The 14,804-nt window shown below is 40.0% G+C and overlaps 1 protein-coding gene across 2 annotated transcripts; it reads right to left on the bottom strand.

The window, feature by feature from the left end:
* Positions 1-5,113: 5,113 nt before the first annotated feature.
* LOC141774935 (uncharacterized) lies at positions 5,114-10,050 on the bottom strand. Of its 2 annotated transcripts, none has more exons than XM_074647757.1 (4): positions 9,966-10,050; positions 8,104-8,262; positions 7,478-7,573; positions 5,114-6,608 (listed from the first exon to the last, which is right to left on the bottom strand). In XM_074647757.1, the coding sequence occupies exons 1-4, from the start codon at positions 9,990-9,992 to the stop codon at positions 6,297-6,299; spliced, it is 594 nt and encodes a 197-aa protein (XP_074503858.1). In that variant the 5' UTR covers positions 9,993-10,050; the 3' UTR covers positions 5,114-6,296. The 2 variants fall into 2 exon arrangements, with proteins under 2 accessions (XP_074503858.1, XP_074503857.1); XM_074647756.1 differs by lacking the exon at positions 9,966-10,050 and adding an exon at positions 8,869-9,070.
* Between the last annotated feature and the right edge of the window lie 4,754 nt (positions 10,051-14,804).

Genomic DNA, 14,804 nt, shown 5'->3' on the forward strand with positions numbered 1-14,804 from the left:
CAATACATATCGACACCCAAATATCGTGATAGACGTAACCACTTAAGCTATTACGTTTATTCATTTTAAACAGAATTTTTTTTTTATATTGTGATATTTACTGGAAATTACATACAATATAGCCAACAGCGAAACATTCAGCTCCCTGGCGATCTCCATCCAGCCAGCTGCCACCTCATTTATTGTAAAAAGCAATTGTATCGGGGCCAATCACAATTATGTTATGCTGCTGTGTAGAAATCCGATTGGAATTACATTTCAAACCACCTCCAAATATAGTTTGGATCCGATATTGCAAACATTTTTTTTGCTGCCCAGACTTTACAAAACCCAATCTGGATATACCAAAAATCGGAACAAGGCTTAAGATGGAGACCATGGTAAGCATTAAACCTGCTAAACGTTATCATTTTAACATTGTCATTGTGAGCCTGTTAGCATTGTGATGTTAGCATTCACTGAAAGCACTGCTGTGCTGAAGAGCAGCGCCACACTGAGTTGCTAGCATGGCTGACTACTCTCCCGTCTCCTCTCCCAAACTGCTCGTTTTGTCAAGTTTCCCTCTACTTGTCCTTCACCTCCTTTCCTCTCATCTCATCTTTTCTCCTTTCTACTTTCTCTTCCTACAGTTGTCCTGAATTTCTCCTCAGCTTATTATACAATATGTGTTGAAAGCATGTAGTAAAGCATTCCTTGGTGTATGAATAAACCATGAAGCATGTTTCCTAGAATCTCTGCATGCTGTCTTTCTCTGTCTTTGTCTGTTTCTCTCTCATGATCTTCATCTCTCATGATCTTCATCCTGTCCCTCACTGCTTTCTTTCACTTGCTCTTCCATTTTTTTCTGTTCCTCTGTCTCCTTATCTCTCTACACCATCTCCCCCTTTGCTATCTCTCCCTCCTGACTTCAGATGAGTTCATTGCCTCCCTGAGAGACTCGCCACCCACCCACAGTTCTCTCTGATTGAACTCTGAAAGCCTCAGAACTTTGCTGTCAAGATTCAATTTGTTCTGACCTGAGCGAGGGGCGTGAACGCCATCGTTATGTCATTATATCAGAGGAAACGGGACGACGCCATCGCGCCAGAAGAGACGGATCGGATCCCGAGCTTAATCATCCTAATGCCCCCCAGCAGAGAGCATGGGAGTGTATCAAACAGGATACGGGGTTATGGTAATGGAGTGTAAGGCTGATTGAGATTTCAGTAAATTAATTAGGCCCCGGGAGAGGGACGGACTAAGGAGGTGCGTTGGATTGCGATCGCAGAGAGAGAGACAGGCGGGTGGGTGGGTTGGAAGTTGAGGGTGAGGACTGGGTGAACGGAAAAGACAGAAACAAAGAAATTAAAGAAGGACTGGCTGTGATGAGGAGGAATGTGCTGGGTGCAGATGAAGGGAAGAGGCAGGAAGGTGGGGCAAGGTGAGAGAGGGGTTGTGGTTACAAAGTAGAGACGGAGAGGTAGAAAATAAGATGGATCCATGTATAAAACAGGGTAAGAGATAGAAGGGCATGCTAGGTCAAGGGAAGTGTTTGCCTACAAAGCAAAGGCAGACAGAGACATACACAACAAATTTGAATTTGACCTTAATTATAAAACACTGCTTTAAAAAATAAGCCCCAGTGTGCTTTCCTTAATCATGGTCCAAAGCACGGCTCTTTCCAGACGAAGAGAAAGATGTAACAATGAGCGTATCAGGGGGGTGTAAGAGAGAGAGAGGAAATAGAAAGAGATGCAGACAGACCGAGACAGACAAGGGAGCGTTAAGTTCAAAGCGCACAGTGTCCGGGGGAGACAGAGTAGCTTCTTGTCTCTGTGTAAATGTCAAGCTCTCACTTCCCCATAATGACCCCTGAATCACCCACAAGTCAGTCCAGAGCATTGAGGAACATCCTGCCGACTCCATTATCAGCAGGCAGGTTAGCCTGGGGCCACTGGCACCGGAAAGACTCAAGACCCAAAGGTGGTGTAGTCAGGGGATTAAAATCCCATCATAAAGTTGTCCCAGACAATACAAGACATGGTTCATCGCTAAATCCTCTACATGTCACTGCAGTGGAAAGTCTGGATAGTACAACACAACCCCCTACCACCAGACAATATGGTATTGGAGAATTTCACAAAGTCTACTACCAACAAATCATTTGCATTGCAACTACAGTATAGTTATGATGAGGAAAGGATTGTGGTTATGACAAAGAAACTGTGGTTAAAATATGGTTAGGGTTAGGCAATTACAGCACTTGTTTAAAGGTCCCATATTGTAAAAAGGGAGATTTTCATGTCTTTCGTATTATAAATCAGGTTTAAGTGCTTTATAAATACTGTTAAACTGCTTTATAAATACCGTTAAACTATAAAACCCCTCAATATACGGAGAATAAACACAGCCCGTATTCAGATATTGTGAGTTTGAAACGAGGCGTTTGGATTTCTGTCCATTTGTGATGTCACAAATATACAATATTTAGACCATTACACAGTTTTAAATGTAAACATTCTAAATGTGTCCCAGTTTATTTCCTGTTGCAGTGTACGTGAATGACATCAGCTAACAAGAAGTAAACATGGACCCAAACTGTCGCCTAGCAACGCAATTCCGTTGCAATTCCATTGGAATGCAATGCAAGTATTTCAAGCGTAGTTATTTTAACCCAAACCACTTTCTTTTCCTAAACCTAACTAAGTACTACTGTTGCCAAGTTTTTTTCCTGAGATGATGGAAGTTTATCTTGAAAAGACTATATGCACGTAACGAGCAGAAATTGACACGTGTTGCTGGACAATCGTAGGAAAACGCACAAAAAAATCAGGAATAGCTTTTTGCAAGATATCATACAAAACCGTTGTATGAGGATATGTTGCTTCATTAATAGTATGCTATTTCCTGCATGGGCTCTCAACATTGGCATTGGATTCAATTTGTGCACTGCAGGATTGTCTAAGAAGAGTTTCTGGCAAAACCCGGGTGTACATGATGGCACAGAATGTTGCTCCAAGTCCATCTAGAAAAACATTATGGCATTCTGTTTCTGACAGTCAACGTTGGTTTATTTTAACCATGGCCAAAGTCTTTACTCGACTTTAACCATAGTAGTGGCAAATCACAAAATGGTTTGAATAACTTTTGTAACGGTCGTATTTGTCTTGGATGTTGCCGATAGGACAAAAGGTCAGAAAACGCAAATGGGTCATTTTGAGATGCAATGATGAACAATAGTCATTGCATAGTTTATAGAGTACTTGATCTTGAGAACTTATCTTGTTGAGCAGATGTCTTTGTGAATTCTTTATTCTACTTTACTTGCAAGTTGAATGGGTTCAGGAGCTCTATGGCTATCACATTCAAACCTTAAGGTTGACCTTGTGGTTGCACTTGCAATTCATTATGAGGATAAACACAAATTTGGTAAATGGACTTGCATTTATATAGCGCCTTTTTTTAGTCTTCCGACCACTCAAAGTGCTTTACACGACATGTTAGCGTTCACCCATTAACACACATTCAGACACTGATGGCAGAGGCTGCCATGCAAGATGCCAACCTGCCCATCTGGATCTGATCTAAATAATCATTCACACACCGATGGCTCAGCCTTCGGGAGCAATTTGGGGTTAAGTGTCTCGCTCAAGGACACTTTCGACATGTGACAGGAAGAGCGAAGGGGATCGAACCGCCGACCTTTCCATTGGTGGACAACCTGCTCTACCCTCTGAGCCACAAAAGCTATACAGGCTGTGACAGTTGATACATGCATAGCATAACAACTAACATAACATGCATCTATTTTTAATTTTGTAGGGAACAATGTCTGCTGGGCATCAACATGACAAGGAAAGTTATACTGAACATACCTGCAGACTACTTCCTGCCAGTACTAATGTCAATACTTAAATTGTATCACTGTGAATGTATTGCATTTGGTTTCCCTAGCTATTCACTTCTTAACATGTAGGATTGAGGAAGAAAGACCCGATCTATCTCTGGTGTCCTTTTTTGCTTTGCAGGCTACGCCCAACCAACCACCTCCAAAACATATTTTGCAAAGCAAATTAGCAGTATATAAACATAGAAACAAAAAAACAGTTGCCATAGCAAATTAGTGCCTCCTGCAGCATATGGTTAACTGGACGGATGATGTTTTGGGTGATATTGCGGCCTCATAAGTCCGCAGCAACAATTCTCCAGGTCTCTGCCACATGAATTTGAAGGGTACACTAGGCGATAGCCTACAACTCCGCATTGTCGTCTTTGTATATGCTTCATAGAATCTTTAACATACAGACATTGGAGCACATCCTTCCTTTGGGGCACTACAAACTGAATTTAGTGATTCTATCTGTTTTGACTCTCACTTCGAGGTGTGCCAAAAACAATAAAACCCAAACTGACATCCTTTATAGCTCTCGTGATGTCATCTTTCACTTGTACTTTAGATATTTGCACAATCCCTCTTAACCATCCCTGCCCTTGGATTTTTCAGTGTTTGACTTCTTGTTTTGCTCCTGCACACCAAATAGTGGTAGAGGATACACTGTAAAAAAAAAAAAGCTAGCAGAACTCAAAATTGTAAGGTAACAAACTTCAGCAGAGTTTTAAGTTGGGCAATTAAACATAACATTTTAAGTTTTGCTTTTGAGTTTGCTCAACTTTCAATTCTCATTTCTGTTAACTCAACTCAAGTTGCAGTAACTTATAATTTCATATTGTAACAACTTTGAATCCTTATTTCCGTCAACTCAACTCAAGTTGCAGTAATTTATAATTTCATATTGTAACAACTTTGAATCCTTACTTCCGTCAACTCAACTCAAGTTGCAGTAACTTATAATTTCATATTGTAACAACTTTGAATCCTTACTTCCGTCAACTCAACTCAAGTTGCAGTAATTTATAATTTCATATTGTAACAACTTTGAATCCTTACTTCTGTTAACTTAACTCTAGTTGCAGTAACTTAAACCTGCACATAGTACCCACTTCATTTCAGTTGAGTTCATTTAGTGGAATAGGTTAGAGTAACTTCAAATTGTGCACTGCAACAGTTAAGGTAAGTCAAATATATAAATTAGGACCAATAACTACCCATCAAATTATAAATAAATAATCTACCTTCAAAACTTCTTTTTTTAATTAATTAAAACACAGCCTATCCAAACCTTTGGAACAAGGCCAAGTAACTGCTGAGACCCATAACTGTCCCAGTCTTAGCACTTAACTAACATGAAGCACTTAACATTGTATACTAGTATGAATCACATCTTGAACACCATAATACAATGAGGTAGCAGTTGTGACCTTAGTAAGATAAAGTTAAAGGGAAAAGTCAGCACTTCGACAGTGAGACTACTAAAAAGAGTACACTCATCTACGTAAGGGATAATGTACAGTGAGCCGGTCATTGTTGTAAAAGGAACGTTGAGCGGCATCGCCCTGAAGGGGATTCTTTCACAACAATGACCTGCTAGCTGTACATTATCCCGCTTATTACACGGCTACTTACTTAAGAAATCAATAATTTGACACAAAACGGTCTGTCAGAGTTTGACATCAGAGCTGCGCCCATAGCAACGGTCTGCTATAAAGAAATAACAGACCGCAGAACGCCGTAATTAACCAATCAGAATCGAGTATTCAACAACGCCGTGTAATAAACCATGATAAAATACAAAACATAAGAAGATTCAGTTACCACAAGAAGTAGCTCATGGGTTGAAATGGAACTCCAAACAGAACAATTGTGATCCAGAACTGTCAATCTAATAAAACTTTAACAATAAAATAACAAGGCAGCCCAATGGTGCGTGTCATCAATTTACACACTATTCAATCTTAACATAAGCCACGTGGTTAACAATATCCAATAAGGTGCAGGATAAATGTAAGAGAGCATTCAGGCACGTCGGAGCGCAAGAGATGGGCAGGTAAGGAGACATAGAAGAGGAGTTCGAGGTAGATACAAGTTTGTGAGTTGCAGAGAGACAGTTATCGTGTTGGCTGGACAGAAGGGGAGAGTTTTAGAGGTCAGAATTTGAGTGAGATTGGGAGAATATGCAAATTAAGTAAGAAAGTTAGACAAGTTAAGGTGACCGATTGAGAGAGGAAAGAAGATGGCGAGAGAAATGGAGAAATGGGAAAAGGGAGAGGAGAGGTGGTGAGATTGAACTTAAAATCAGAGGAGGTAGAGGAGGATCCATCTCAGGCAACTGAGATTTAAGTCATTCTACAAGGGGCAACAGGAACCTCTGCAATTCAAAACTGTCCCAGACCCAACATTATCAGCTAACTCGGTGGATTCACTGAAGAAGTTTGTTTTTGAGGGATCGGACTCTTGCAGAGAGATCAGTTCCAAGTTCCATGAAAACCTTTTGAATGGTTTTGAATGTGTACCTCAGTTCTTTTGGGTACTGGAGGTTTAAAGCGTAGATCAGCCCAAAGAGGTAAGCAAAAGTCGTTGGCAGGTCAGGGAGATCCTGGAGGACGATGTCTTCTTCTACAACAACAGCAACATTAATGACTGTTGCAGGAGCTGAACTGTCATCATCCTCCAACACAGTGAGGATACCCACGATGAGGCCCTTCGTCTGCTCCTCTTCTGGGTCAGTGGCCTTGTGATGACAGACAAAAAATGACCAACGCATGAATAGTAAATCAAACTGAAAGACATTTGGCATTAAAATACTGTGGCTCAGAATAATTTATAACGCAAATTATTCCAAATACTGTATAAAGCTAATTTCCTACCTTGAATTACTTATATGTTTGACATTTTAACCCTCTGAAACCAGCGGGATCGCCGGCTATCTCGACCGACATTACTGTCTTTGAGAGGTTGTAGCGGCTCAGTTTTAAAGCTAGAGTGAAGATACTGTCTCATATGAAACTAGACAACCTAAGGAATCCAATGGCACCAACCATGTCATGTTAGCGGGAAGGAGGCTAAATAATGCTCCAAATTAGTCTACATTTAGGAGAGGGAAGAAGGGGTCATTTTGACCTCTGACCTCCAGATATGTGAATGTAAATGGGTTCTATAGGTACCCACGAGTCTCCCCTTTACAGACATGCCCACTTTATGATAATCACATGTAGTTTGATGCTGCAACAACTTATGAGACATAAGTGGGCATGGAACAATTTATTTTAATTAATTACATATACTGCTGGCCTGCTGTCCCCCCTAAAGAAAAAACGAAAACGGGTCTATGTGGATCTGTTAGGGTTAAACATTTCCATCTCATACCCCGCAACCAAAGATTTAACCCCCATATACATGAAACCAATTGAATCAACTAATAGCAAGCAAAGTACAACTCTTGAAGACACTGTGGGCATTGGGACAGATAAAGAGAACAAGGAGGATACTGGGATGGATAGACTAGAATGGGACAAAATGGCAGAGGCAAAGGTTGAAGTCAAAGAGAGTCTATTTTTAATAACAGAATAATAATAAATATTTACATTTTCTACTAATAACCAGACAGTTCCTGAACAGCTTCTCATGACTGTCATGGAGATACAAGGGGAGGCCCTTCAAGGCTGCAGTCTGTCGATGTGCTGTGATGTCAGATGTCTGAAACACAAAGGGTTGGGAGAAAAATTACACCAAGATGTAACAAACATGAAGAAAGCTGAGAACAAACATGGAAACATGCTTCCCAGTTTGTGTTAAAGCTGCATTTATTTATTTTTGCCCACTTAGATGCAGAACTCAACAGACTGAAACAATCACACACTTGATATATTATGGCCTTATAAGGTTGATTATGTGGCAAACAGCTGTCCTCTTCCACATCCAGCAAATACCTGTTGAATGAAAGTCTTAAGATTTACTCCTTTTAACTGATATAAATAGCTGGCTTTTTAGCTGTTAGATGTTCCACTTTCTTCACCACCTTGTCGCTATCTTTGTCTGTCCCTTAGGTAGTGTACAGTGGGGTTATTCTGATGGTTTGTCACTATGAGCAACACCTTAAATTTGACCCAATGTTTATTTAAAAATATTGATTAGTGCAGCTTTATAAAAAGAAAAAAAAAATTCCTTTTTATACATTTATTTCCATAATGTCCAGAATAATGAGATTATTAAGTCTAAAAATTCACCTCTTCATCCAGTCTGTTAAGGAGTTGATCCATCTCAGGCGGGAAAGCTGTCCGCCTAGCCCAATAGAGTTTAAGGAGCCTTGGAGTGTGCTGATTAATGGCTGCTTTGAAGTTGTCTATTAGGTCCTTGTTGGTGAGCCGAAGAAACTCTTCCCTGATCTGTTGAACAACAACAGAACAGCAAACGTAAATGTCCAATACAAAGTCAATACAATTTCAACACCATCCTCATGTTAAAATACGTATTTTATTAACCCTCATCCTGGGGTCCCCAAGAAAAATCTGCTGTAAGAAACAACCATCATAGCACCATGTTAACTTATGCCATCTCAAAACATTATTAGTGTAATTAATGTCATCTGAAGGATGACATTAATTACACTAATAATAAATTAGTTAAATTAGGACCCATGGCAAACATTTGATTTATCTATTATATTTGACCTATTTTAACTGCATAGGCTGCAATTGGGTGCTTTTGGTGGGACCCCCAGGACCCCAATACATTGGTATTTTTAAAAAGCACTAATTAAAACAGAAAACAATGACATGAAGTCATAAGGAACAAATTGATTGACAAAGTGATGAAAAATTGGAATGATAGAACAAAACACCTGTGAGATATGACAAAAAGTATACCTTTGGGGTCTGCCGGTACCCCAGTTGGTAGGATGAGGGTTAACGGAGGTAAACAACTTCAGATTCTTATTTTGCAAAGACTAAATCTGAAACACAACATAATATATTCTTTGCTCAGCTGCTTACCTCTGCCTCGTAAAACAGCGCAGGCCACCGCTCCTGAACCTCTGACACCATAGGCACTAGCTCCACAATCTCCTTGCGCCTCAGGGAGAATGTAACCTCCATCTGTTGCTTCATGAGTGCAACATTCTTATTCCTCTTCCTTAACTCCTCAACCAGAGATAGTCTTTCCTCCTCCAGCGAGTCATCAGTATGGGTATGTGGGTGGTCAGGCGGGTGGACAAGGGAGGACGGTCTGCAGGACAGATAATGTCCACATAATAGTGTCCACAGTTTAATGTGCAGTTTAAGATTGTGTGAATAACAGGCGAAACATTGCAACTAAAACGGCTTGGTGGATTGGATTGACTGGTTCATCCTGTTTCACAAACTTGTCAAACTGTCCTTAGCCCTACTTAAAGGTATACAACATTTGCAGATAAATGGCACATTTTTAAATGGTTTGGCATGAAGTTGTCGCCACAAAGGAGAGCAAAATGCATCACGAAAATAGGTTTTCAAGCAAATTTTGTAATGTTAAACTAAACTATGGATAATTTTGTTTTTCCAAGGTGATGTGGGGAACTACTACTATGGACAGGGCCATCCCATGAAACCCCACAGGATTCGCATGACACACAACCTCCTTCTCAACTATGGACTGTACAGGAAAATGGAGATATATGTGAGTTATAACCCTCTACACAAACTCCCAACACTCAGATCCATACATTGTATGTGTCATCATGCTTTCTCAAGAGAATATTACACCAGAGCTTTAAAGATTCCAGCTGGAACATAGTTAATCTCCCCTCGCTTTGCTCTCTTCAAAGAAGGACCTGCACCATCATCTTCATTGCTTCTTCTCCGGTCAATGCTGACCTCAATGCAGCCTGTGTTACGTAGCTTGGACCTCTAATTACCAAGTTTGTACTTTATGCTCATTTTCCATCCAACATACCCCGTTCTACTGTCCGGTTCTCGAAGGCAGGGGTGCCTACTGACGAGAGCAGAAGCAACAGACTCAATCTGGTCTTGATCAGGATAGGCTTTCACTTCAAAAACTGCCTGAGCAATCTTATCCAAAATGTCCCTCTTCATGTCTCTGGTTATGCTGATACCTTTCTTGGTCTTTTCATATGCCTCATTGCCTTTGCGTAACTTCAATTCCACATCATAGGAAAAGGCTGGAATGGGAAAAGGTGAAGGCCACTCCGATATACTTCGCAGATAGTTCTTGATAAAAGCGGAGGGACTCTGTGGTGACTCTATGGTGGATAAACTGGCTGTGTCCAGGGAAGACCCTGAATCAACAGAGTCTGAGTCTTGCAGAGCAAGTGCAGGTGGCTTATCCCAAAGAATATGTAAGATAACACGTTCAGGTGGCAACTCATGAATATCCATCAAATTACAGAGAGCGTTATTAAAATCTGGGTCCTCAAACTGTAATGTGAAGCTGCCTTGAAGATGAAGATTTTCCCGAAGAATGTTTTGCAAATTTTCAACTGATTCAGGTACTTGAGGAAGCACCAATTTACGAGACATTGTTGGGGAGATTTTCACCAGCAGTAATAAACCCTGTGTTAGATGAGAACAGAATAAAAGACAGAAGGTTCAGATTGCAGAAGGCAGAAAAACAAGACAACTTCCCACAAATTAAATTAATAAACAATGCAGTTATAGATTTATATTGTGTCAGTGCTACCTACTAGAGATGCACCGATTGCAATTCTTGGCTGATTCCGATATTTTAAGAGTCTGACCTGTCGATTCCGATTTCAATTTTCTTTCTAAGAACTATAATTATTGATATCATTCTAAGAACTACTAACTTTTTTTTACCACCGTTCCAAAACATTATTTCAACCGTCCCAAAAGTCAGTGTAAACCGTAAAAATATTCTAAATGTTATCCTTTTACTTGGTTATTGTAATCTATTGGTGTTATTTTCATAAAAAACACAATTCAAAATCTAAATTTAATATTTAATAATTTCTTTAAATATTTGCTTTGATTTTAAAAAATCGTGGCGTTAGTAATTTTAATTATCTATTATGTAATAAGTGTCTGATTAAGTTAGTTGTTCCAAATGTTTTAAGGTTTTTCCTCTAGGGGTTATTGTGCAGTTGTGACAGTTGAGCTTTATGTTCTTCACTCACGCTGAAGAACTTCAACAATGACAACGATGTGTGTGTTGCTGTGACATTACGGTCTGTGCCGCTGAGTGCAGATGTAAAACTATCATGCAACGATGGCACGTGTGTAAATGTGACCGGCAAAAAAATTGGCAAGATGAACGTTTTTTGGGGTGACCACACAAGAGCTCATGTCCCATCTTATCACCCCAAAAACAAATAAACTTTTGAGTAAACTTGCTCCTCCCTGTGATGGGAGTGTCATCACATAATGTAAAAATTATAAAATGTTAAGGCTAGTAGTGAGACATCACATCAAAACTCAGATCATGGTTGGACAACTTTGGAAGAGCATTACATTTTATCATCCTGTCTGAATGGAAGAGAGAGTGAAAGCGACAGTTTTTTCTATGAAGAGTAATCAGTATACTCACCATTCTGCGTCCCTTCAATGTAGCAGGCACACTTTTGGGGTCACCAGTATCTTCCCTCCCACTGTGTATGCAGTCAATGGATGATGGTTGTTGAGAGCCTCAGGATCGAAAATCTCAGTGTCTGCATAGATGTTCTCCACAAGCTCGAAAGACCTAAAATGTTCCAGGTACCAAGATGTGAGCTTTTTGCCAACAAAGGCCACTTTTTCAGGGTTAACTACTATTGTCACAATTTTGTAGAATTCTGGCAGTCCACTGCGGTGTCCAGCTGATATAATCATACCCACTGCATAGCGGGTTCCATGCAAATAAATGTCTTTAGAAAGGGACACAGCTTCAACATGTGGATACTTTCTCTCCATCACTGTGCGCAGGACAGCATCCAAAGAAGGTATTTTGATGTCAGTTACTTTCTCCACATGTAACACTGGCTTGAAAAGACTTTGGTTATCAAATTGGCATGCCATCATCTGCTGGTGTTTTGTGGACAGCGTGAGCAGCACATTTTTAAAGTTCTGAACATCATGCACAGTCTTCTTGAAAAAAGTGTGTTTTGACTCAAACCTCATTGTCCATAATTCCACTAATGGACCAAAGCAGCGTATGAGGTAAGGATAATGTTCTGCAAAGTGGTGCTTTGGGCGCAACCTAAAATCAGGAAAAGTGTCTGTGAGCAGCCTTTTGTGATCAGACAACTTGATCTCCAAGTAGTTCAATATTTCCTCTGAAAAAACAGGTGAGACAACAATCTCAACAATTTCTTTGAGGTCCATCAATATCTCCCATGCAGGTTCTTGATCCGGTATGCTCTTTTCAATTAAAAGAGGGAGAAATCGTAACAGGGTCCAATTTTCATGGCCATTGCCACCTATAGTGGCCTTTTCAAAATTTGCTTTAGAAATCGCCTTTGGTTTATTCACCCTGTCTGAGTATTTGTAAGGAAATGAAGTTATTCTGCTATTCAGTCTGTCCAAAGTAATAAACCCTTTTGAAATCAACTTCTTTAGACACAAAGACAGTTCTACAGGAATAACACCTTCAAAAAAGTCGTGCAATATGTCTGGAGGAAAACCAGTGACAGGGTGAAAATATGATAGACGCTTACTTAGTACACATTCCCTTTTCACACCATTTACATGTGGAACATTTTCCTCATTAAGTTGCACCAGAAATGCATTGTGCTGTTCTCTGGATCGTAGCTTGAAATCTGAAATTGCAGTGGTTGCTATTTCACCTCGACTAGTCAAACAAAATCGACAGAACTTGTTTACACTGAAACTCTCCTGGAAGCCTGCAAGTCCATGAGCTCCTAAATTATCAGCACAGACACAAAATACTGTACCTTTAACATAGTTATCAAGAGCTTGAACAAACACCCCTGCTTCTTCCAGTGACTTTATATCCTTAACTAGTGGACTGAGAAATTTCTCATAGCCAAACTGCTTAACATCAGAAGTCTTTCCAAGGAGAGCTAGATGAATTGAATGTAAACTGGAACGGAACTTTGAAGGCAGATTAAGAATCACCCAATAAACTGCAGTAATCTTATGAGTTGTCCTTGAAGTGCCTAATGGGTTACACAATTCCAAATCATCTACATATAACCCTAATGCAATTTGCAGCTCTTGTTCCTGAAAAAGTTGATTTTGATTAAAATAGTAACCATCTTGAAAAGACTTGTAATGGCCTGGTGTAGTCTCTGCATTGAAAACAAGCTTTTCCAGAAACTCTGCTCTATTCAGTAAAAGCTCAATTACCTGATTCACAGAAACATAAACAAAGTTTTTTTTTTAAGCCTTGTCATACAAAAACTCAGTTGGCTCAATGATGGAGAAATGCTCCTTGAAATACGTATTTCTCCTATAATCAGTTGATAATGTACCTTTTTCAGATCTAGTAATAAGTATTGGATTTGTTTAAAACACAATATTACTTATCTCTTGAACAACATCTTCCTCAATTTCAATGTTGTGTTTAGCAAAGACTTCTTTAAGAACTGCTGATGTATGAAACTTGGAAAAGGACAAAATATCATTAAATTCTTCTATAATTGCCTGTATTGCACGTCTAGACACATGTAACGTGCATTGCATACGAAGAAGCAGGGATGCTAGTTTGTGCTCAAGTATTTCAGCATCCACATTCTCTACACAATCAGCTTCACCTTTTTCTGTAGAGTCCAATCTAGGACTACTGGTCAATGAAAATACAGTCTCAGCTCCATCATTACTTGGCTGTTTTGTGTCATGAGACTGAACACCACTTACTACCCTGACTGATGTTCGAAAATCTCTCAGCGTATGATTTTTATGCTTCCGTGATATGTGACCAGTAAAGCTGTTAAGGCGGTTAGTTTCAAAGCTGCAACCTAAGAATGGGCAACATACTATCTCTCTGTGTCTAAGGTGATGATACAAATGAATTAAGATTTTTTTTTTACAGCAAATGTCTTTGAATTCACACAGCCAGCAGTTAAATATTGAGTTCTCTTGCCTTGGGACAGTCCTGTGTAATCTTGAAAGGTGTGTTTTCAATGAGCCAATGGTTCTGAAAGTGCACACACAGTCTGTGTGGATGCAAGGCCAGTTTGCTCCTCTGTGATGAAGGCGGTAGTGTTTCAGGAGAACAGCTTCATTGGTGTGGGTGAACTTGCAGAATTTGCACTGCATTCATTTCAATCTGAAAGACAAAGGTGACAATTTGCTGGAAATTAGCAAAGCAGGCAGTGGAAGAATAATTAATGATGTGGTTAATTTCGCTCAAACAGGTTCTTAATAAGTTTTAAACATATCAATTTAATGTAATTGTAAACAGTAGACTGCTCTCTGGAATTCACACATTTTTACAAATTTAATACAATATTCTGTCCCATTTGTTTCGAAAGTTATATTTTTTAGAATAGTTTATGCAAAGAGTCTGCACAGGGCTCTCCAGTCAGACCTCACAAGCAGGTGGCAGAACCAAAATGGCGGCGGCTAGCCGCGCTAACGGTGCTAACAGAGCTAATAGAGCTAATAGCGGGGCACACAGTAAAAACAAGGCCGACGGACGCTCACCTACAGCCCTAAACTGTCCGTCGGTCAACCATCGGCCTGGTGTGTCAGTGCCTCTGAGGCAATAGTGCTGACAGAGCTAATAGTGTTAACCGGAGGGGGACGGACTTGACTGTGGCCGCTACGGGCGACGGGCATTTGTCCTTGAGGAGGTCTAAACTCTCCGAGTGGCTTTCTAGTTAAGACACGAAGCATTCAGTTGACTAACGTATACTTTAGTTCAAACAGCAACACTACCGTTACAACCAGTTACTCACCAACACCGTCTAGAAGTCACCACAATGTCCCCGTTAGTGATTAATAGCTTAACGGTTAGCGCAGTTTAGCCGTTGACATGT

Source organism: Sebastes fasciatus, chromosome 10 (assembly GCF_043250625.1).
Source record: "Sebastes fasciatus isolate fSebFas1 chromosome 10, fSebFas1.pri, whole genome shotgun sequence".
Classification (NCBI taxonomy): Eukaryota; Metazoa; Chordata; class Actinopteri; order Perciformes; family Sebastidae; genus Sebastes; species Sebastes fasciatus.